The 24,180-nt window shown below is 50.1% G+C and overlaps 5 protein-coding genes across 5 annotated transcripts; 2 read left to right on the top strand and 3 right to left on the bottom strand.

The window, feature by feature from the left end:
* Nucleotides 1–1,202: 1,202 nt before the first annotated feature.
* LAJ45_04516 (uncharacterized protein) lies at nucleotides 1,203–5,004 on the top strand (the record flags this gene model as incomplete). Its single annotated transcript, XM_046114096.1, has 4 exons — nucleotides 1,203–3,692; nucleotides 3,759–3,924; nucleotides 3,976–4,883; nucleotides 4,939–5,004. 4 exons carry the CDS (start codon nucleotides 1,203–1,205, stop codon nucleotides 5,002–5,004), a joined length of 3,630 nt encoding a protein of 1,209 aa, XP_045972618.1.
* A 7,050-nt stretch (nucleotides 5,005–12,054) lies between these two features.
* LAJ45_04515 (uncharacterized protein) lies at nucleotides 12,055–15,205 on the bottom strand (the record flags this gene model as incomplete). Its single annotated transcript, XM_046114095.1, has 5 exons — nucleotides 12,055–13,174; nucleotides 13,226–13,525; nucleotides 13,584–14,399; nucleotides 14,486–14,903; nucleotides 15,064–15,205. 5 exons carry the CDS (start codon nucleotides 15,203–15,205, stop codon nucleotides 12,055–12,057), a joined length of 2,796 nt encoding a protein of 931 aa, XP_045972617.1.
* A 1,579-nt stretch (nucleotides 15,206–16,784) lies between these two features.
* LAJ45_04514 (uncharacterized protein) lies at nucleotides 16,785–18,107 on the bottom strand (the record flags this gene model as incomplete). The annotated part of the gene is made up of 1 exon (XM_046114094.1): nucleotides 16,785–18,107. The coding sequence occupies one exon, from the start codon at nucleotides 18,105–18,107 to the stop codon at nucleotides 16,785–16,787; it is 1,323 nt and encodes a 440-aa protein (XP_045972616.1).
* Nucleotides 18,108–18,160: 53 nt separating this feature from the next.
* On the bottom strand, nucleotides 18,161–19,270 carry LAJ45_04513 (uncharacterized protein; the record flags this gene model as incomplete). The annotated part of the gene is made up of 2 exons (XM_046114093.1): nucleotides 18,161–19,166; nucleotides 19,236–19,270. 2 exons carry the CDS (start codon nucleotides 19,268–19,270, stop codon nucleotides 18,161–18,163), a joined length of 1,041 nt encoding a protein of 346 aa, XP_045972615.1.
* An 873-nt stretch (nucleotides 19,271–20,143) lies between these two features.
* On the top strand, nucleotides 20,144–22,599 carry LAJ45_04512 (uncharacterized protein; the record flags this gene model as incomplete). Its single annotated transcript, XM_046114092.1, has 7 exons — nucleotides 20,144–20,195; nucleotides 20,258–20,363; nucleotides 20,424–20,640; nucleotides 20,705–20,813; nucleotides 20,899–21,056; nucleotides 21,131–22,096; nucleotides 22,186–22,599. 7 exons carry the CDS (start codon nucleotides 20,144–20,146, stop codon nucleotides 22,597–22,599), a joined length of 2,022 nt encoding a protein of 673 aa, XP_045972614.1.
* Between the last annotated feature and the right edge of the window lie 1,581 nt (nucleotides 22,600–24,180).

Here is a 24,180-nt window from a genome sequence, read left to right as displayed (position 1 = left end):
TAGTGCGACCGCGGCGCTCTGTTTGTGAACAGATAATTAAAAATACTAACGGATACGCAGGCGGAGAAAGTGCCCCTCGTATAGGGCCCACGGGTGGTAGCTACATATATGCTAGCCCCATAGGTTTTCCTTTTGTTTTATGCGATTGTACCACCCCACAGAATGCATGCTGCTTTATCTAGGAATACTGGCAAAACGTAGTGAGATTTCGAAACCTGGGTTCCGCCTAAAATCCCAATTAAGACCCTCGCGCACCTGATGGTGACTATAGAAGTAACTTAAGTTTTCCTAGAGCAACAAAATATCATCAAAAAAAAAACACTATATTATACTAACTAGCTACAACATCCTTATAACTCTTTCCTCGTTAAGCATCAACCCCTCGGAGCTGAAATCTTGCGTGCGACACCCAACCCCCAGCGAGTGATCTATTGTGACTAGGCATATTGATATCACGTGATATTTCGCCAAGAGAAACTTACATCATCCCTGCTCCCGTCGTACCGCATGAAGGAAAATCTCTAGCCAACGTCAAAAGAAAGAAGAAAGAGGAAATAACATTTGTGAATCACTCTTCTGCCACGGTGAAAGAGACGCATACGGAAAGAAACTTAACGCTACTGTATTCAGCCTGCAATCCTTCTGATTCGGTGCTCAATTGCTCGCTTGTTCTCTGGGCGCCCACATCCTACAGGCGTTTGTGTGGCGGAGGATCTTCCTTCGACACTTTGATTGGGTGTGTAAGCCACGGTGCCGTCGGTCGTCGTCTTTGCTTGGAACGCCGCTTCAGTCAGCGAGCGCCTTACGACCCCCAACCTGAACGTACGGTTCTCCCTGGGCTTTCCGTCTGTTATTATCAACCTCGTCTCTATCTCCTTCTAAAAGTTCCACCCGATAGCTCGCGCTTCGCTCTCCATTGTCGCAGCGGGTTCACGCCTCCTTATACATATCGCACAAAACCACTCGCGTCGCGTCTGGTTGCCTTCTGGTTAGCAGCGGAACCGAACGCAAAGACTGAGAGAGACAGGCCGGGGCTGGAAGAAACTCAGAAAGTCAACGCTCCAAATCTGATATAACCAAAAAAACAAATAACTTTCAGAGTGACATAACAGCAGAACTGTAAGGAGGATAGGGCAAAAAAATAGAACCCTGGCTAATAACTGAGGCTTTCATTTTTGTTTAAAAAAAAGAGTGAGGGGGGAATGGCTGATCCCGGCCAGGACAATTCGCACGGCGCCGGCTCGATGGATCCCAATGGCGCCGCAACCAGTGCGAATTACTTCGAGGCTATGGGGAATATGGACTCTCTCGCGACTGCTGCCCATGCTCAACAACAAGCTCCCTACAGTCCCCATGGAACGACATCGCAACAGCAAGCAGCAGCAGCGCACAGTCTAGTAGATCCCATGTTCTACATGACTGACCAGCAGCAGCAGCAACAACCTCAGCAATACTACCCACAACAAGGTTATGTACAAGGAGCGACAGGATATCCTACCCCTACACCAGAGCAATGGCAACAGGCTTTGATGGACACCGCTGGAGGAAACGTTGTTGGTTTTCAACAGCTGTTTGGCCATCATATTCAGTACCAGAATCAGCAGCAACAGGCACAACAACAGCAGCAAGCACAGCAGGTTCAACTACTCGCAATGCAGCAAAGGGGACAACAGCAGGTTGCAGCCGGGGCATTGGCTCAGGGAAATATGGTTCAGAGTCCAGGAATGATTCAGCATGTACAACAACATGCTGTCCATCCGCAATACGCTCAACAACAGCAGATTCAACAGCATCAAGCGCATCAACAACAAGCTGAAGAACAAGCTCAGCAGCAGCAGCAGCAACAACAGCAACAGCAACAGCAACAGGCACAGCAGCAACAACACCAGCGCCCTCAAATTATCACTGGGGCACATAGAGTCGCTCCCCCGGGACCACATGGCATCTCCGCGGAATCTTCGAATCTGTCATCCCCTCAATCTCTCGATACCTCGACTCCTATGGATCTTGACCCAGCGATATCTTCAAAGGTACTTTCGACGCCAACTGTACGAACTGTCCCGGATCGGACTCTAACGAAAGGACGAGCCGATTTCCGACCTAAAACCGCCATACCACAAGATCTGACAGCGGAAGAATATGCCCGGCAATGTATTCAGGCTGCCATTGCTAGTCGTCTACCCCCCTATGCCCTACACCCCAACGAGTATCTCATACTCAAAGACCATATCAACCATATTCAAGTAACAACCTATATCCACATCCGAAATGGCATCCTGCGGTTATGGCAGCGGAATCCTCTTGTAAGCGTTACTAGGGAAGAGGCTGCCGGTTGCGCAAAGGATTATCGTTTTTTTGATGTAGCAGAGGTGGCATACGAGTGGTTAGTACGGCACGGGTATGTTAATTTTGGATGTATCGAGGTTCCAAATACAATCCAACCATCTCTAAATACGGCAAAGGCTCGAAGAAAGACTATTGTTGTTATCGGCGCGGGGATGTCCGGATTAGGGTGCGCAAGACAGCTAGAAGGGTTATTTTCACAATTCGGGGATAGGCTGCCTGCCGGGGAAGCACCCCCGAACATTATTGTCTTGGAGGCTAGAGGGAGACTGGGAGGAAGAGTCTATTCACATCCTTTAAAGAATCAGTATGGTGCGAATCTCCCGGAGGGGAAGCGGGCTACTGCAGATCTGGGAGCACAGGTTATCACAGGGTTCGATAATGGAAATCCACTCGGTGTGTTGATTCGAGGACAGTTGGCACTACATTACCATAGTCTACAAGATAACTCATCCCTGCATGATTCCAATGGTGTTCCCGTCGATAAGGATCGAGATACTTTGGTGGAACGCCTCTACAATGATATTCTGGATCGGGTGTCAACTTTTAAAAATAAAATTGTCACACAGAAAACAGTCGAGGGTGATCGGGAACTCATCGATACCGGGAAGGACCCAACCGGCGAAGGTGGTGAAATGATCTCTAAGGTAGAGAATAATGAAGTAGATTTGCCATCCGTCTATAGCGCTACAGACGAGAACTTCTCTGCCAATGTCGACAAACTTACAGGAAAGCCTTCCACGGCCACCGGCTCAAGTGCCAAAATCCCCGCAGCCGAGCAGGCCAGAAAAATTGGTTGGCAGCTGAAACCGGGAACCACTGGCGGGGAGACAATCACTCTTGAGCCTCATGGCACCGATTCACGGCATCCAACACTCGGGAAGACAATGGATTCTGTACTACGGCAATATCAAAATATTATCGATATCACCCCCCAGGACCTTAGACTCATGAACTGGCACTATGCAAACTTAGAATATGCGAATGCCTCCAATGTTGACTCACTATCCCTTGGTCATTGGGATCAAGATGACGGGAATGACTTTAGCGGAGCGCATGCTATGCTGTTGGGTGGTTACACCCAGCTTCCGAGAGGCCTGTGGCTCAGCCCTAGTAAATTGGATATTCGAACACGACATGTAGTCAGAAAGATCACATATACTGCAGATGGGAATGTTCATGGAGGTGCCACGATTGAATGTGAAAATGAACAAGTCTTCCATGCGGATAAGGTTGTTGTCACGTTACCATTGGGAGTTTTGAAAGCAGAACAAGTGAAGTTTGAACCGGCGCTCCCAGAATGGAAGAGTGGTGCGATCGAGAGATTGGGGTATGGATTGCTGAATAAGGTCTGTACATTGGAACCTTAATGGGCGACATCAAGCGTCCAGAAAGAATACTAATTGAGGACACAGGTGATTTTGGTATATGATGAGCCTTTCTGGGACGTAGATAATGACATGGTTGGCTTGCTAAGGGACCCAATGGGTCCTCCCGAGATTCAGGAAAGCTACGAGGCGAATAGAGGACGATTCTATATGTTCTGGAATTGCACGAAAGCCAGCGGAAAGCCCACCTTAGGTACTTTTCTAATCAGAAACATATTTCGCATCTGCTAATAAATCTATCCAGTGGCCCTCATGGCCGGCGAAGCTGCAATGCAAACAGAACTCGAATCAGACGAGGTGCTTGTCAAAGAAGCTACCTTCTACCTCTCAAAAATGTATCCCGCCAAGAACGTTCCACAGCCCACAGAAACCATTATTACACGATGGAAGAAAGACCCATACTCACGAGGCTCCTACTCGTATGTGGGACCTGAAGCCACTGCGGATGACTATGATCTCATGGCGAAGCCTGTCGGAAACTCTCTCTATTTTGCCGGAGAAGCGTCTTGCAAGTCGTACCCTGCGACAGTACATGGTGCTTATATTAGCGGCCTTCATGCCGCGAGTGAAATTGCAGAGTCTATTCTAGGGCCCATACACGTACCATCACCACTCATCCCGCCGAAGCCAAAGTTCCAGGGTTCATATGGCTCATTAGCCGGTTCCAAGAGAAAGGCCGAGGACTCGGTCATCGAAAAAGCGCGAGAACTGAAATCAGCGCGGTTAGAGAAATACGAAGAGAAGCTAAAACAGGCACTCCACGAAGCACTTGGCGAGCGACCCACTAAGCCTGGTCGGTCAGGAGCAAACCCTTTCTTGCTGTATCAGAAGGATCATTGGTTTATCTGCAAAGCCAAGTGTGATGAAGCGCGACGAAAGAGTACAAACAATGCCGAAGCTAAAGCAACAAGGAATGAAGTCCGTGCGGCATTGGGTCAGATGTGGCGAGATGCTCCAGAGGATGAGAAGAGGCCTTACTTAAACGAGACAGAGAGCAATAAAAAGAGCAACGCAGCGAGCGTTACAGAGTTTAAAAAGAAGCTGAGTGAGTACGACAAGGCAGCCGCAAAGTTTAAGAAGGAGTGGAAAGAGAAAAACCCGAGTGTTCCCACCGACGAAGAGGTATTGCTTTCAAGGCAGGCAGATTTAGAGGTCAGTTTGAACTCATATATCGTGTTTCACGAAGCTAGGCCTAACATGACTGCAGATTGCGGAAATCAAAAGAAGCAGAAAGCTCAACGGATTCATTGACACAGATGAGGAAGACTACTGATATCTCATGAAACCAGCTACGAGTTTGTGTGGGTTTGTGTGTGAAATGATTTAATTGGTCGTCTACAGTTATATTATTTCCCGACGCACTTTCGATCGTTAGCCTTTCCTCATTTCACCACCATGCATCTATCTTCCATCAACCCCCCCCCCCCACCCTTTCTCTCTCACTCGGTATTTCTTATCTTATTTTCTTCTCTTCTCTTTTCTCTCTTTTTTTTCTCTTTCCAATTTCTGCATTGCGTCCCAGCTACTTATTTATTTCTTCATCTTTTTATCTTATTTTGTAACCATAGGGATGAGCGGTGCTGCCCATCTGTCTGCCAGCCTGCCAGCCGAACGAGGGGAGGAAAAAGAATGCAAGGCGATTTTTGGGTCGCATATGTACTGTAGGAAACTATCGGTTAGGGGAAAATATTTTTACGCGGCCAGGGCGAACCGCCCTGGCCTCCAGACCACGTTTTTTCCACCCGCTAGGCCCAGGGGCACGTATTATGGCTCTCAGAAAGACTCCGAATAGCGTACACCATCTGACTTGTCTCTAAACCTGATTTCCACGAATAAAATGCACCCCAAAACTCCGTTCTAGTATTCATGCTATTAGGTACCGAGTGATACACCATGTCTCCACCGCTTGTCACTAAGGAAAGTACCTACATGTAGCCAGAGTGACCAAACCTTCTGCCCACCCCGCCTAAACATCCCAAAGCTACATGAACATAATCACAACTATGGGAAAAAACCCTATCTCCTGTATATTCCCTCCCCACCAGCCCACACCACATCACTCAACTTACACTGCTACATACCTATCAGTGCTAGTAATAGTAGCGGGCAAGGGGTAAACCCGGCTTTGTCTCAAAATCTTAGAGATTACAAGGCGGGAGTATATGCATGTAAAGTTTTATATTCAAGAAAACATAAAAATCCATAATCCAACAACCCTAACCCTCTCTAACCCGGCCGGCGCGGCAGTAGACATTTAAAATGTGGCCACGGTTAAAGATCTAGATACTTCGCCAAGGCATAAAATATGAAGACTAATGTTAAGTATAAGACTAAAAGTATATATTCTCTATAGAGTCTCGTATTGTCTTGTATTGTGCCCATCGGTAATATGTATGCATAGCTGGTCGGCGAGATTCCTTAGTGGTGGCAAAAAATCTTATTTCTAGTACTTGATACACGCATGTATAGTAGTAAGTTACTCTGAAGTCTTATTCCTCATATAGTAGCTCGTCATAACTGCCGCGTGGAACCGGGAACAAATGATCTAGTGACGACCCGGTGACCGAGTGATATCTTGTGTCGCACCTACCCGTCGACTCCAATCTTATAAGTGGGACTATAAGATATTTTAATGCTTTACAGGACGTTAAAAAGCATCCGAAGAGTCTTTTTATCCACGATAAAGTCATCTGGAAGAGAAGAGAGAACTCTGTCACAGCACTATTTCCTACTATTCTAATATTTTCACAAGGCAGCTATATAAGCTAGCAGCCGGTGCATTCGGGGTGGCCCTAAGTCCCTCATTTGGATCTAAGCCTTAGCCAATCGTACAGGGGGCTTTTCTCTGGGGATAATAGAAGTGTGTTTGACTTTAATTGAAACTCGTCAAGCGGTGGATAAAATTAGTTTTGGTTGGAAATTAAGTGAACCCAATTCTATATCGTTTCTAGTATGTATGTAGGTTTCTATACGTTACTTTAACAATTCCTATTGCTAATAACCACCCCCCACCCGACTCCGGAATGCGAGTGATATTCCATGTCTAAGGGATTTTTGAATTAAACCAAGCTCTATGATATGTTATGAGTTATACGAAGCTTTGATATAGGGAGGGAAGAATGCAGCTCTGGGGATTCATGTTAATATCTTAATCGGGACTAAAGCAGATGGTGTTCATAGCTTAATTATAAGTACAAGGCTCTGGGATTTAGTGAGTGAATGGATCCTCACTAGTCAACAACCCATTCCAGAGCCTTGTCATTGCATGAAAACCTTTGAAAGCGGCTACCAACCCAGCGCAGCCAGCCACAAGTGGAAGCACCGACGAAGATCCGGGATCCGAACTGAAAGATTTGCCCATGGTTGGCGTAGTTGTAGGTTGGTTCCGACTAGCTAGGCCTAGGCTATGGGGCGAACTAGTAATTCAGATGTTTTCAAGTTGGTAATTAGTATGCATTAGTCAGCGTGAAATGCACATAATGAGCACAATAGGATGCGCGCGGGGTACGGGACCATGATCACGCCACAGTACACAACGCCCGACTGCAGCCTACATATACTCGATCGATCCCGCCCCATATTCCGCCCCTCCGCTCTGGGCGACATGCAAACCTGGACCGGCCGAGTGATATTCCATGTCGCACCCATTCACACCATGCGCCAGTCTTAACCGCGATTTTTGGCGTAAGAGGAGGGAAGTAGATGGATTGCATGAAGTAGATCGAATTGAACTATTTAGCTACCTACTAAGCTAGCTGATTGATTACTAGTATTGTTTGTTAATCGTGGCAAATTATTGTGGTGGTGAATGTTGTACTTTGTTGAACGCTTTAACTAGGATGTAGTCTGGATATATAAGTATTGTTCAAAACTACTTGTATATATCTGTAACTTTAATCAGAGGTAACCTGACGCTCCCAAAACCGTAACTCTAAAAAGAGAGAGTCTCGTACTCCTGCTCTCTCGTTGTTTCTACATACATAATTATAAGTACTCATCAGTTCATACAATATAGACAACGATACAATACGTTATTTACGTTCTCGCGTGGTTCTTCACTTTAACTGCTTAATTCACAAAGATCACTTCTGAAAAGAATTTATGACATCTATCGACGGCCGATCTGTGGTGGCTGTTGTTCCACGGTAAATATAATATATACCTGTACTGTACACTGTCACTACTGACTTCCATCCCCTCTGCCACTTTCAAGGAGCGCGAGGATATCAGTTAGCTAGCTAGAAAAGATAGTAGGCCGAATTGTCCCTTAGTGCGGTTCACGAAGTCGAGCGAGATGCATCATATCATGTCCTGCCCCGAGGTCTTTCAAGAAGTCAGATCTCATGATCTCTCGTGAATCGACTTCCTGATATAGCTGGTAAAAAAACCTTTCAGTGAAGTCATAGACACCGGCAAGATAACTTCAACAGCTTCATGATGGCCATGGAACCTTTACCGAAAGGATTGGACCCGTCGAATCCAAGTACTAGTATTGCAGAACGGGAATAAAGTCATATAATGTAGGCGATATATAGTAGTCGTTGAACTGTGTGCTTTAAAGCACCTATTTAGTTGGGGTTATGCTATTAATTCTGTACCCTTTACTGCTATAGGCCAGCCGACTCCGGGGATTTGATTGGTTGCAGCTCTGTTATCACAAAAGTCAACTACATGTAACCCTCAAAGAATGTAACTGGTCAGAACTTGTTCTATAACATCCTGTGGAAACAATCACTACCCCTAAAATTCAACACGGGTAATATATCTTTATAGATCCACTTTAAGTTTTCTCAAAACCAGCTACAAAAACAGTGATATCAACATTCGCTTTGCGGCCCTTTGTTTCAATGATAACATGTACAGTGCGAAAGCGCAGGATGAAGCCCGATAAAATTTCTTCTTCTTGGCGCTTGTCATACCGCACTAATTATTATTTTAGCACCATGTTTTCCCATGGCAGGATGGCCGAGTTGGTTATGGCGCCAGGTTAAGGTCTTACTCTTAACATCAATTCCTGGTTCGGAAACGAGCGTGGGTTCAAGTCCCACTTCTGTCACAAACATTTTTTTTTTTGCATTCTAGAACAGAGCAAACATACCAAACGGAGAAAGCAAATCTTATTTTTCTCTGTGCTGGTATACTTTTTGGAATAGATGTTTTAGACTTCCAAATTCGAATTCTTTTTGGATTTAACTAAAATCAAAGGAGGCATTTCTATTCCTTACGGCGAATATTATTCTTTTATGGAGACATGGAAGCGGAGAAGAAAAAATATTTTACCCCTCCGAGGTTATTTAGGTTCACTAGGTTCGTATCTTCCCTTTCCCTCGCGCATGTTGAAAATACCTTAGGACTTGCGGTTTGCAGTAGGAAAACTGACTATGTGTGTATATTGTGTCACGACATGCGCACCTTCTATCTCGCTACAACAACTGCACGCAGCGCCTATTTCAAGACATATTTCTAGCGTGCATTTATGCAGTAAACCCTCTGGAGGCCTAATTCGTCTGGCCCAGTAAAGTTCCTGAAGAGGCCGGTTCGACGTACACGTAGTATTGTGGCACATAATCGAACGATTGATAGTCGGATCGGTCCAGGTTTTGGTGAGACGGATAGTCGGTTCGGAAAGAAAGCTAACTATCTTCCCTGAAAACTTCTAGGCATTTAATAATTTGAAATTATACGAATCTATCTTAGCTCAGATATATACCTCAAAGGGACACGGATTTCTGGTGCTTAACAAATCGATCCTAACAGTGGAGGACTGAAGGACTGAAGGACTGATGATTCGAAAAAGGTCGTTGTGCAATATTGAAATATGGCGCAATTATGATGCATAGGAACCCCTCTTACTGGGCTGTTTTGATGCAATCTATGCGGAGTTTAAACAAGAGTTTCTTTTAAGTAAATGTCTCGCCGAAACTGTCCCTGAAATATCACCAACACCGAGACCTCATGCCATGATGATGAACGTGTGGAACCCTTTAAAAATCAAATTATCTCGCCCTCCGCGAGTGAGAATACAGTTTTCCAGTCTAATTTCTTTCCTCATTGCTGAATCTATAGTAAACCTATTGCAGACCCCACATGTCTTCGAGTTATTCAATTAACTTCCTTTGAATTGGAGTAAAAAAATAAAAAAAAAGGAAATAAAAAAACGTCCGGTGTCAAAAAGGACTCAGGTGAAGAGTAACAAAAAATGAAGATGCTGTTTGTGTTTACTTCCCCGGACAGGCTTGAACTGTCAACCTCTCGATGCCATATGAATATAACAGTCGAACGCGCTAGCCAATTGCGCCACGGAGAACTGGGATTATGAACAGGCTTTGCCTTTTTGAGAAACATAACATTCTGAGATTGTATTGAGATAATGTACTGCAAGACATCACCCTCGAAATATAGAAAGTTACAAGAAGTACATTATGCCTCATCCAAGGTTTATAGACCCATTATCACGAAGGTAGTTCTATATAAAAGTATTTTCATACCTATTTGACTCCAAAGCTGGAATCTCCAGCCTTCTACTTCATAACACGATACCTGCCCTGAAGAAGAAAGAAAGAGAGGGGAGTGGAAGGACCATCTTATATAGTGGTGGAGATAGCTGAATGGCAGGCCCCATTTCTTCCGCCGAGGGTGGTCTTTTATGTATGCAGCAATTGGGACGGAAATTGCTAATTAGAAACAAATCGAATATAACCACCAACTCAGAGGACATTAAAACACTCTAGGTTTTGGTTTTCTTTTTAACACTTTATTAATAAATTACATAAAAATACGAGCAACTAAAAAAAATACAATCCTTAGAAGGTCTATTAGTTTCTCCCAAACAAACCACAATACTGTGAAAATGCGTTAGATACCAATGCCCAAGCTGCAACGGTACGCTCCACTCAAAGGGATTGATGAGGTGGATCGACCGGCCCCTAGCCCCCCTGGCTCACCTAAAAAGAGGAAAAGCCCCCGGGTTCTATACATGAAGAGTTAATATAAATCCCAGCTATGGTATCGTGGTAAAGAGTAATATCAACACATACCTGATATATAGGGCCCTATACCCCTCCATGTCTTAAGGAACGGTGTATGAGTGGGCCAAGAGCCAAACTTAGTGAGCTTTGGACTTGGTCTTGCACGAGGCATGAACGGCTCAATTGGCGGCTGCCGTTAATATTGGCCCCATCCGCCGATCTCGTGGAGATAAGTAACACCGTAGCTACCATGTTTTGATAAATCATTAGTTAAATATCGTTTTTGGATTTGGTTATTGGAAACGAGATACATACAATAAGATTATCAAGGTTAACGCAGGCTTTGACCCCCCAAATGGGTATCTTGAAGTTTTAGCGGCCCGCACCGCTAGAGAATCGCTTGGTGGTGTCGGCGGAGGACGACACCAATCCGTACCATTGGTAAAGGCCTATTAGTGCTATTTGATTTTATCTTTGTTAGTAAAATTCGATCCACTCCAAAGAGTGCTTGAGACATACTTGCTGGCCTTTTATAAACCCAGGCAGGCAATTCTTTTTCCGGCCTTTTCTTTCCTCCGAATCAATCCAGGGTTCGAAGCGCAAAGACCCCACACACAATAATTCGGGATAAGGCTGAGCAGTAGAAGAGAGTAAAGCTTAGTAAACTGATGATACAGTAGCGTTGAGGAAGTAGAAGAACATACTCTTTCTCACTCAAACTAAGTGGAGACCCAGACCCAACAATCGTTTGGAATGAAATCTCCGTTGGGCAGAAGCAGAAGATGCTTAGGTACCCATTCATGTTTGACAGGAAGGGATTCTCGGAGGTGATCCGACGATCACCTCTAAGATGGGTGCAGGATAGGTCGAGACATTCAAATTTGAATTTCAAATGTCTTTTTTGAAATTGAAATTTCAGAAGATGGGAAATATGATGGGATGTGATGGAGGAACGAAGGAGGAAGAAAGGTGTTCATAAATCAAGACTTTGGGTGGAAGTGTGTCGAGATTAAGTATTTAGTGCACACAAAGTCTATTTTATGGTCCCATTCTAATATATTTGCTACCCGCATATAAGATCTGAGCACGGAAAAGGTACGCCCTGAAAGAAGAATACACGTATGCTGTAAGCCTGGGCATCGAGGTATAATAAACTTGTTAGGATACCGAAAGTGAGAGACTGAAGGAACCTCAATTACACAATGAATAGAACCTTCTTCGTAAAGGAATTCGAAAAAAAAGAGACTAAATCTAACCTCACAATACCGCAGGCAAAAAAGAAATATATTCCGTGACCATGATATCATATACATACACAAAATATCACTCGTGCCCCCCCCCCCCCCTAAACCGTTCTAATCCATTTCCATCGCCTCCCCACACCCCATCTTCGTCCGCTCCCCCCACGGCAGAGCAGACTTCTGCAAATTACCCCCTCCAAGGCTGGTCGGTGCACTACACATCGTCCAGTCGTCTAATCTCCACAACGCAGCCACCCATTTGTCCTCTTCCTGCCATCCTTCAATCCACCCCTCCTTCAGTCTGAACGTCACCCGCCTTGTCTTCTTGTCCCACCACCATGTCCCTATTACAATCGCTGCTTCTCGCATGGCACACTTGTTAGGTGACCGCCTCCCTGTCGAGGACAGCATCTCCCGCACACACGTCTTGCGCTTGCCATGGCCTGTCTTGTGTAGCTCCTCAAGGATACGCTCGGGGTAGAACTTTAGCATGAGGCAATTTACAAACTCATCGCGGAACTGGGGAGCAAGGATAGTGAAGCTATACTCGTATATCTGCTCTGGCGGAGGTATGTGTGCTGGAGAAACTATTGTGAAGGGGCTAATCCGTGCCCACGTGCACAGCAGGACTTCTAGCTCTGGGATGAAAGGGGATGTTGAGACTTTTTGGGGTGGGTGTTCCTTCTCGAGCTCTGGAATCCGGATTGGCGTTATTTCTGGCGGTCGAATTGTTGTCATGACGCGGTTTGCGAGGATGTCTTCGACAAGACTTGAAACCCAGTGCGGAGGATATCCAATCTCAACTACTCGCCCTAATAGCCGTACCCAAGCACTTAGATTAAGAGGAGAGTAAACCTTTGCCATTGAACGGGACTCGCTATTGGGCGGGACCGCAAATTTGAAGAATAATGTGAGGAGCCACCTGGTGAATACAGTCCGGGGGAGAAGTTCCTTGTATGACAGTGGCTTTGAGGTGCTGTGCTGCCAGCAGGTATATTCACTCATGGGCATGAACTCGTGTAGTCTTTCATTTTGTCCCGGACATAGCCTCAGGCATGTGGCGGCTTGAAGTCTATCTAAAGTGGGAAGACAAACGTACTCTGCAACATAGTCTTCGATGGATTGCCATAACGGTGGATTTACTTGGCATATGGAAGTTATGTGTGCATGTGGGGCATCTTTAAGCACTGGGAGGGCGTATAGAACCGGGGATAGGTGACCACCGGTATAGTCACTACAAAATCAGCCCAAAAGAACTATCCTTTCCAGCATAAAAGTGACTTACGGAAGATTACTGAGATGGATGGTGTCATATGTACGAGGAAAGTCGATTGGTCTTTCAACGTCCCTCCTGAAAGCTTTACTCCCATACCTGATCTCTTCTAAAGCGCCGCAGCAGTCACCGACGTTCAGCTCAATCTTAAATATGCCCCCGAAATGGTGAAGCGAGTTGGCCATCCTTATAAATAAAGGCTCAAAATAGTCATAAAGCTGTGTCGGTTCCTGTGGGAGTGATATATCGACTTTACCATAGAGCATTTCCACGAAACTGAAAGGGTCGAACGAAACATCCCACACCCCGGCCCTGTTCACAATCATAAGTATCACTCGGTCCACATGACTGGACGAAATAACCAACTTACTCTGTACACCACTCCCGGTCAACCAAGGTCATGTTCACCTTCCACTCCCGGCCCACATACGCCCTCAATCCGGCCTCCCAAGCGGCCATCCCCGGACCTCCCACCCCCGGGCCCCCAGCCAAGAATGCGTCAAGCTCACTCTCGTGACACCGTATTGCCATTGGTGGGAATAGTGCGCCGGTCCGCCGGTAGGCGGTCCACTCCCGCTCGCACCCCTTGGGTTTTTCTCCCTGCGGCATGACCCTTTCCGCCTCCGAAATCTGGGCTTGTGCATGCGTAACCGGGAACATGGGCTCCACCCAGCTATCGAGAATCTCTATTATTTTGATGCAGTCCCGCTGCGAGATCCATAACCATGACGGAAGACTGGCTGGTGCTGTAGTGAGCGCAGTCCTGGTCGTTTGTATAAACTCCTGAAGGTGCCCATGTACTCTTGCGGGAATAAGCACGCCAAGGTAAATGTAGTACAGCAATGCAAGAGTGTCGGTCCTTGCCTGCTGCTGATCTTGCCCGAATATGGTGAGCTGGCGCATCAGCAGTAGCATCAAGACATTTCGTGCAGCAGCATGAGCTTTTGTGTCGTTCAGTGTAAAGTGATATTTGACTTGGGAGCTTGCGGGGCGGGTTTGCTGGAAAGCACTCTCATTGGACAGCTCGTGATGGGAGATTGCAAAAATTGTTGCAAGTAGATGTCGTGAGTCGCCTACACGACTGAAGAAAAACGAGTGTGTAGCTCCCGCCGAATCATTTGAGGGGTCGAATTGGGACTGTGCAACGTCATGGCCGAGGTTATAATATTCTAAGACATTCGTAGACCTATGCTCCTCTCTTTCGTCAGCTTCCGGTCCCGTCCATCCCATCCCATCCATTGAGCGAGCCCAATCAAAAGACATCTCACTCACAGCTTGGGCCTATATTTCGGAACCTCAAACACGATTCTCAGCGCCTCCTCCTCCGAAAGCAACGAATGGTAGTATATCGCTACCTCAACCGCATTCACTAGTTCCTCCGCATCCCTCAGCGTGCTCTCCGGCGCCCTCCCAATCCTAGAAACCTGTTTTGCAGCCTCCCCGGCAGCCCCGTAGTTGCGTAGATGGAGCTCGCACCTAGCTCTACGCAGCCACAGCTTCGCGAGGAGCTCCCCCCCACCCCCGTCGTCGTTGACAGCAGTAGCAGCAGCGCCGCACAGCTCGATGCCGGCCTGGGTGGACTGGAGCGACGCCGTATACTGCCCCGTCTCGAACTGGGCGGCCGAGAGGTTGAAGCGTAGCAGCGCCGAGGTCGGGTTGGCGGCGCAGGCGAGCGTGTACTGTTCAATTGCTGTTGTTTTTGGGCAATTTCCAATTCCCCTCGGTCAATATTCAGAGCTTTCATGATCATGAGTATCGCGGGGTAGGTTTGAGCTTTGTGGGGGGGGGGGGGGGGAATGGGTAATGTGGTAATGATAAGCTTTATAGCTATGTAAGTATTTGGTAGTTACCTTCCAGCAGCTCCCCAGACTTGTAGTAGCCATTCCCCATCTCCCTCGGCGTCGAGAGCGCGTCCGAGACCCCAATGCCTGCGCCGTGAGCAGCAGCAGCAGTCGAGTCTCTCGTCGTGGTAGCAGCAGTAGTAGGATGCATCTTCATCATCACCAACATCCCAAACCAAAAAAAGCCAAGGTAACAAACCAAACAAAAGAGAAAGCAAAAAAAAAAAAAAAAAAAAGGAGAATGCAGCAGCAGCGCGGGTTAAGTACTCAACTCCCTACTTCTTAGACACACCTGCTACTTAGAGTACTGCTACTCTACCTGAATCTACCTACAAAAAAAAAAGCCACTGAGACTCTCGATCGTGTGGGGCTTCCATGTTCGGGGCGCCCGCCAGGGATGCGTACGGTTTCTGGTGGAGGACATACATCGAGGCCCTTGCTTTTGGGGAGCCCTAACCCTGCCCGAATCGTGGGCGGACACGCCTGTTGCTTGCTTTTTGGTGGCGTCTGAGATACGGGGAAATGGCATCGCTACTGGCTCTTTGGTTGTTGTGTTACTCTACCAGGGGTTGAGGGGTGGGGAGGTGCAGTGATCGATATGTAGGGTAGGTTTGATTGTAAGCTATCAGTTAGCAAGGACCAGAGTGATGGTGGGTGATGGATGGGATCGATGGGGGGTGGGGTGTGTGTGTGTGAGATGTTGTGATTCAGATCCCTTTCCTTGTGTCCGGCCTTTGCGTGCTACCATGGATGGTGGTGGGTTGGTGCTACAAGGTAGCAGATTACAGTCGTTCACAGGGTGAGGACAAACACTGGGTGAAGACGAACCAGGGTTCTCAATATGGCAAGAAACAGCCAAGCTGCCCAAGTGATCTTTCTATTTGTCCAAAAATCCTTGTTCGTCTACACCCAGTGTTCGTCTTCACCCTGTGGACGACTGTACTCTAGTTAGCAGGTAGGCAGTGATCAGGCATCAGCGGAGTGTGAGATCTGTGATTCAGATGCTTCCCTGTCCTTAAGTTGGGACTCCTTGTACATACAAGTATCCCTTTTAAGTGTTACCATGGATGGCCGGTGTTGTAGAGGATATCGATAGTAAGCCATTAGCAATGGAGGTGATTCAGATACTTTTTTTGTTCAACTCATTGATGTGATTCAGGTGCTTGACACCGGCACCACTCACATCCCTCCCCTTTAAAGCTAGGTAGCAGGCATCAATGGAGTGTGAGATGCCTTTAAGTACTACCATAGTAGTGGATAGACCTAATACATGTATGTAGTAGGCTATTAGTTAGCAGTCAGGCATCCATCAATAAGGTGTGAGAAATTGTGATCCAGATGTTTGACCACCACCCCACCATCGCTGCCGCCGCCGCCTTCCCTGCCCACACATCTCACCATGTAGCTAGTAGTGTTGCAGGCGGCAGCTAGCGGAGCTTCATTGCAGATCTACATAGAGGTATTGGAGACTTCATGGCAGCTAGCTGCATATATAGCTGGTCACCCCAATCCATTACCACCCCCTCACCAACTCCCCCCTGTTCTGCACGCATTACTCCTCTAAATTATACTACGCCAATCTAAACTACCTACTGTAATGTATGTACTATGTATACTAGCTGCTACTCCCCCCAATTTAAAACCCAACGCCATAATAATATCCACAACCCACAACCCACAAATGCAGAGTGGCGAAACAAACAGTAGCATTGAAGAAAAGAAAAGAAAAGCTAAATGAGATCATCCTCCTCCCCCTCCAGATCCATACACACAAAGCAGAAGCCCCTCTTCTTGTTGCACGCATGTGGCGGCCTAGTGCTCTTTCCGCCGCCGGTGCCTAGCGTGGCTTCTGAGGAGGACTCTTTCTGAGCCTCTGCCGCTGCCGGTGGTGGTGCAGCCTCTTCCTCCATGGATGCAGAGCCGGAGTCGGCGGGTGTTGATGGGGTGGTGGTAGGGGCCGAGTGTTCTGGCGCTGCATCGGCCGCTGGGTCGGCCGCTGGTGTAGGCGCGGCAGACTCGATGCCTGCGGTGGTAGCGGTGGCCACAGCGCTGTCTGGCGCGCCATTCTCCTCCCCAGCATCCTTCCCTGCCACCTCCTCCTCTCCCACTTTCCCCTCCGCCACCGCCACCGCCACCACCACCTCCTCCTCCAGAGCCTCCTTCTCCTTCTCCTTCTCCGCACCACCACTCCTCCTCTTCCTCTTCACCCGCCCCTTCTCATCAGGCCCCGGCGACGCCAGCTCATCCTCATAATCACCGTCTGCGCCCGCGAAGCCCGCGAAGCCGAGGAAGCTCTGCCCCTTAAGCTTGTTGCGCGCGATAGATGTTGTCCAGCCGGGTGTTTCGGGCTCTGATATGGATGTCTTGGGGGTCTTCTTGGAGAGTGGGGTTTTTGGGGTCTTTTTGGAGACTGGTTTTGATGCGGTGGTGGGTGTGGGTTTTGGTTTCGGGGGCGTTTTGGCCGCTGTACTAGTAGCTGGTGGTGGTGATTGTGATTGTGATTGTGATTGTGTTTTAGCTGTTGCCGTTGCCGTTGCCGTTTTAGTTTTAGTTACAGGCGTTCTGGTTCTGGATGCTGGTGCTGCGGCGGCGGTGGATTTCGAGAACGTCTTTGTCTTTGACTGTGGTGTCTTGGACAGTGGTGTTTTCGAGACCGTCTTAACGGCGGCGGCGGCGGGTGTGCTAATGCTAACTGGTGAGGTTCTAGCTTTCGGCGTTTTTGTTGTAGATTTCGCAGCAGCAGCTGGCGTGTGGGTAGGGGCGGCGGTGGACTTCGAAGCCGTCTTCTTGGTCGCCGATCTCGAGGGTGTTTTAGCTGCAGTCGTAGTTGTAGTTATAGTTGTAGATTCCGACGGCGCCGCAGCTGCGGTTGCGGGAGTGCCCGTTTCCTTGAGGATTGATTTCAGCGCGGGGGTCTTGCTGCTCGATGCATGTCCGGGGGTCTCCACAGCGTGCTTCTTAGGCTTTGCCGCCTTTCCGGGCGTCTTCTTACTCCCACCCGTTTCCCGCTCTGTAATCGGCGTCCGGGCAGGTATAGCCACCTCAAACGCCATCCTCCTCACTGCCCCTCCCACCCCCACCTCCACCTCCTTCGGCGCCCCAACCCTCACAACCTTAACCCTCTTCCTCCCACCCACACTCCCCCCGCCCCCGTATCCTCCCCGCGCCGGCGCTTCCCCAGAAACGCAGCCGGCGTCCCATCCGGATGCTCGTCGCGCCACGCCGCACAATAAAACGGATCCGCCTCCCTCGGCGGTGGCGCCCACGCATCCTCCCCCCCTTCCTCCTCCTCCTGTTCCTCTTCCTCCTCCTGCTCACCACGCAGTATCCCCTGCAACCGCCTCACCTCCCCCCACACAACCCCCACCGCCCCCGCCCCCCTCAGCCGCAACTTCGTCTCCATCTCCCCGCGTGCCAGCACCCCCAGCGCGCGCCCGTCAACATCATGCTTCTGCAGCTGGAAGCTCAAATCGCAACTATCAACCCCCCCCGCGCCACGTAGCGTAACAAGGTGCGCGTGTACGTGTGCGGGCGTCCAGGAGAGTATCTGCTCCCTCGTTGGCCCGTGGCGGCAGTTAGTACTATCAAGTTCGTCGCGGTCGGCGCACTGCGTGCAGCCGTCGTCCTCGTCGTCGGTGCTAAAGTTGTCGTCGGAGTTGTGGTCGGCGTTGGGGTTGTGTTCCATGGCGAGGTCGGCGTCGGCAAGGCTGCGCAGGTGGCCGTTGTCGACGAGGAGGGCGCCGGTGGCGTTATCGATTTCGTCTGCGATGCCGGTAAAGTCGTGGCTGAAGCGGGTGAAGATGCGTTCCCAGGACTGCTTGAGGCGGGCTTGGGAGAGGGTGCGGGCGTGGTGGAGGTCGGCGGGGGTGGGGAGGGCGGTGGGGGGGTGGATGTTGGGGGGCGGTGGGGGGTGGGTGCCATGTGTGTGTGTGGGGGGGTGTAGTTGTGGTGGTGGTGATGGTGAATGTGAGTGAGTGTGAGTGTGAGAGATGGAGAGTTGGTGGAGAGACGGGACGGGTGGTGAGCGTGTCACGTGAGGGCGCGTCACGGGGGAGCACTCGCGCCTCTGGCTCTGTCTCTTCTTCTGTCTGTGTCTGTCTGTCTGTCTCTGCCTGTAGGTAGATGGATGATGTCTCTGGATGCGATGTTTGTGTCAATCAATGGCCATCAACTAGACAAACCCGCAGAAAGTCGAGATGAACAGCACCAAGTGCATCAACCACCTGCCCGTTTCAAGCTGCTGTGTCTGTGTATTTCAAGCTCAAGCCTAGATCTCGCGCATGCGCGATCGCGGGTGCGAATCAAGGATTGGGGGCAGCAGGCATCAAGCTTGTTTGTGTCCTTGGGCTGTCATATTTTTTTTATTTCATCTCTGCGGTGCATGTCTCACTTTCGCTAAGGTTCTACTTTACATGTGTAGGCACAGCCAGCCCGGCAACCGAGAGCCTCCTCACACGTTCATCACTTCACTTCACTTCACTTTCTCTATGTAGCAGTCAGTGGTGGGTTGAGATTCGAGAAGAGAGCAGAACTGCAGGTGCAACAGAACTAGAACACAGGGCATAGAACACAGAACAGAACACAGCAGAACACAGCAGAACACAGAGCAAGAACACAGAGCACAGAGCATAGAGCAGAGAACACAGAACAGAACACAGCATAGAACACAGAACAGAACACAGAACAGAGAGCATTCCCCGCATATCTCACTTCTCACCCGTGCCCGTGTAACAAACACCCCCGTCCATCCATCCATCCATCCATCCCCTTCCCCTCGTCGTCTCGTTCCACTTAACACAACTCTGCTATCAATCAACACCCAGCCAGCTCTCTCTCTTTCGAACAGCTCTCCCCCAACACACACTCACACTCACCCACGCCCTCCACACCCGCCGATCGTATCATATCGTATCGTGCCGGAAAAAGCAACACCACAGCAGAGCAGCGGGAGTGCGGGAGCGGGCCCAACCCAACCCAACCCAACGGACGATCGACACGGCCAGCACCCATCCATACCTACCTCTAACCTACCTGCCTGCCTGCCATACAACACCCCCACCCCCCTGAACCCCTCCCTCCCACAAACACCATGGCCATGTCCGCAGCCTCCGCCACCGACCGCGCGCTGCGAGTGCGCGAAAGTACCTCCCCTCACACCCCCCCAGCAACAACATGCAAGAGAACTAACACCCCCGACCCCCAGACTCCGAAAAGGCCGTCCGCAAAGAGATGACCGGCGTGCCCCCCGACGTGCCCTACACCGTGCTGGAGCTCGTCGGCAAGGGCAGCTTCGGGAGTGTCTACAAAGGGTTTCCTTCCCCCCCCTCTTCCTTCCCTTCTTCCCTCCACTAACTAAACGGGGGAAACAGCATCCACAACGAAACCAAGCAAACCGTCGCCGTCAAGTCGCTCGACCTCGACCAGCACGACGACGAGATCAAGGACATCCAGAAGGAGATCGCGCTGCTCTCGCAGCTCAAGGCCGGGGATGCGCCCAACATCACGGCCTTCCACGGGAGCTACCTGCTGGGGCATCGGCTGTGGGTCATTATGGATTTCTGCAGTGGGGGCAGTGTTCGCACTTTGGTGAGTTGCTCTTTTGGAAGGGTGGGAGGTGGGGAAGGGGAAGGGCTGACAGGAGAGGGGGTAGATGAAAGCGGGGCCCATCGACGAAAAGTACATCACAATCATAGTGCGCGAGACCCTGACGGCGCTGGGATATCTGCACAAGCAGGGGATCATACACCGCGACATCAAAGGTACGGACAGGCATTGCAGTGTCTTGGGGTGTGGGTGTGGATGGGTGAGCTTTGGCTGACGGGGCGGTGATGATGGTGATGGCAGCGGCGAATATACTTGTCGGACAAGACGGGCGAGTGCAGCTGTGTGATTTCGGCGTCTCGGCGCAGCTCGCCGGCAAGAACGGGAAGCGCAACACCTTTGTCGGGACACCGCAATGGATGGCGCCCGAAGCGCTCACCGGCGGCTCCTACGATTCACGGGTCTGCACTCTCTCTCACACTCTCTCTACAGCTCTCAGAAACACAGACACACATGCTAACTACACGACCTCCAGATCGACATCTGGTCATTCGGCATCACCATCATCGAAATGGCCAAACAGAACCCGCCCCTCTTCAACATCCCCCCCTCCCGCGTCGTCGACATGATCCCACGCCTTCCCCCCCCGCGCCTCGAAGGCGGCACCTGGTCCAACCCGCTACGCGAATTCGTCGCACTGTGCCTCAACGAGGTCCCCGAAGAGCGCGCAACAGTCGACGAGCTGCTGCGCTCCAAATTCGTCAAAGCCTCCAAGGGCCTCCCCTCATCACTCATGCGCGAGCTCATCATGCGCTACGAGGCATGGGCCTCCCGCGGCGGCGTCCGCGACAGCATGTGGCAGGCCGCCCTCCAGAGCGACATGGACCAGCTCAACGCCACACTCGCATCAGAGCCCGGGTGGGACTTTGACACCGTCAAGAGCCGCCTCAGCGGCGTGTCGGAGTACATAAAGCAGGAGATGAGCAACAGCGGCAGCACCAGCAACGTCAGCACGCTCAAAGCCGTCCCCGCCCCAGCGCCCACCCCAACCCCCTACCGCAGCGTCTCTGAAGCCGCGCGCCAGCGCGCCGCAGAGGGACTCGTCCGGCTGTTCCAGAGCCCTGAAGAGGAAGCTGCTGCGGCAGCAGCAGCAGCAGCAGCAGTAAAGAACCCGGGGGGCCTGGGCCCGTATGAATCGTCGTTCCGCAGCGATGCGAGCAGCCGTAGTACGACGCCCGAGAACAAGGTATCCATGATCTCGATCCCCACATTCGACGACAACGGTCTGCGCGTGCCCGAGAAGCGCGCCGCAAGCCCTAACACCGCTGCCGCCGCCGCCGCCGCCGTGAAGGTGCCCGTGGTGCCGTCATCGACGCCAACGCCGCCGCAACCGCCGATAGTGCGCATCCGCCGCAACCGCGCCGACTCAGCCGGTGCGTCCGTGCACCGCGCAAACCTCTCCTCGTCGCCCACTCCGCCAACACCAATCGACGACCGCGCCGTATCCCCCTCCCCCGCTGCCGCAACACAAACACCCACACCCACACCCACACCCACACCCACACCAACACCAACACCGCGCCGCCCCAGCACAGCAGCATCAGCGCCCTCCTCGCCGCCCCGAAACCACTACACCCCCCGCAACTCGGCCTCAAATCCCACCACCTCCCCTCCAAGTCCGCACCCAACATCGCCGTAATCCGCGACGGCCCGCCACCACTCCCCACCATCGCGCCGACGCCGCCTAGCGGCGTCGGCGGTGGTGGTGGAGGGCTGCGGCTGGCGAGCACGGCGGTGCCGCATGGCAAGTCGCGCAGCGCCGATATCACTAGGGGCCGGCCGGCGGGGGGAAGGCCCGGGAATTTGAATCTGGATTTGCCGGCTGCGGCGGCGGCGGGGATGTTACCGCCTAGTCCTGGGAGGCCGTGGGGTGGCGCTGGGGGGCAGGGGGTGGGAGGGGGTGGAGGGGGTCCGGGGGGCCCGGGGGGGTGGGGTTTCCGGTGATTGAGCCGTTGGATGTGGGGGTGTTGCCGCTGGATGGGGGGATCCGAGGATGTGGGAGGAGCTGGATCGGGTGTTGGGGGGGCTTGGGGATGCGTTGGAGGTTGTGCAGGTGGGTTTGAAGGGGATGAGGAGGAGGGGGGAGGAGGAGGAGTAGTGTGTGGTGTGAGGTGGGGGAGGGGAAGGGTGTGTGTGTGATGGGGGCCGGGGGACTAGGGGGTGAGGGGAGAGGGGGAGGGGGAGAGGGGGTCTTTTTTATATTTTTAATGATTGTCTTTTATTTCGTTTTTTAATGGCTTATGCTTTTATGGCTTTTTAAAAATTGCTTTTTTGTTTGGCGTAGGGATTTAATCTTTGTTTCCTTTCTTTTTATACTTTTTTGGTTTTTGCATTTTTTATATTTTATTTACTCATGATCTTCTTGTTGCTATTTTTTCGCGGTTATATCATCCTTATTTTCCACGGTCAGAAAATATCTATCTAGAAGAAGAAGAAGTAGAAGAAGAAGACGAAGAAGAGACACCAAACAGAACAGAACAGAACAGCACGAAACAGAAAAGAAAGACGGACAGGGGAGGGAGATTTTTTAAAAAGAGCATTTAATTACTGGAAGAATCATGTTAGCATCTACATCTACATAGGAATAGGAATTATATAGGTTGGGAAAGAGGGGGTGGGGGGTGGGGGGTGGGTTGGTAATGAATAGAACGTACTTATTTTTTTGATCTACATGAGGTTTTTTCTTCTTTCTTTCTTTCTTTGCTTTCTAGCTAGCTAGGACAGAGAGAAGAGGGAAGAGTGATTTCGTGTGACGTCTTGTATCTTGTATATATAGCTACTTCTTGTGGAAGGAAGGGCTGCAGTCTACAGGGTAGGTATATAAGGCCTACATAGGTCGGGGGTGAATGATCGAAGTGCACGTATGCATTGAAGCTATGTACAAGGCTCTGGCATTAAGTGAGTGAACTAAATGGGGTGTTGACTGGTGTGAATTCGTTCACTCACTTAATCCCAGAGCCGGCCTTGTATATACATACATGTAGCACTTATGACAGCACCACCACACACACACACACACACACACACACCCAGATCTTCAAACTACAGAACGAAACAGAACGAAACAGAACCAACCAACCGACCGCGCTAGTCGTTCAGACAATCTAACCACTAAGCCTGGAGCTGAGTGTATATACGAAAGACGGCCAATCTCCGGCTCCGCGGGCGAGAAACGTGTGCGATATCTGAAGGTTAGTTATTTGGCGCCGGCTATATATATTAGCTGTTGAAGGCAGTGGTAGCTACTTGATATAAGCGTAGGCGTGATACATGTATGTAGTGGCACATGGTAGGTAGCTCTATGTGTGTGTAGGAAAAAGTGTATAACGGGAATTCGAATACCACCAGAGAATTAATTGTGCTGTTGCGTCGCGTCACGTCACGCCATGTAGCTGTAGTTGGATATTAAATGAGCAGCTTCATGCAAAAGACATGGGCGCAGCGGGTGGTATCTTCACCAAATATCACTCGATACAATGAGTCACGTATGCGTATTTCTCAGCACTGGTTCCCGCTACACATTTT

The sequence above is a fragment of the Morchella importuna genome, assembly GCF_003444635.1.
Source record: "Morchella importuna strain M04M26 chromosome Unknown Morimp01GS011, whole genome shotgun sequence".
NCBI lineage: Eukaryota > Fungi > Ascomycota > Pezizomycetes > Pezizales > Morchellaceae > Morchella > Morchella importuna.
The sequence above is the reverse complement of the archived record's forward strand: the minus strand, read 5'-3'. Positions and strand labels throughout refer to the sequence as shown.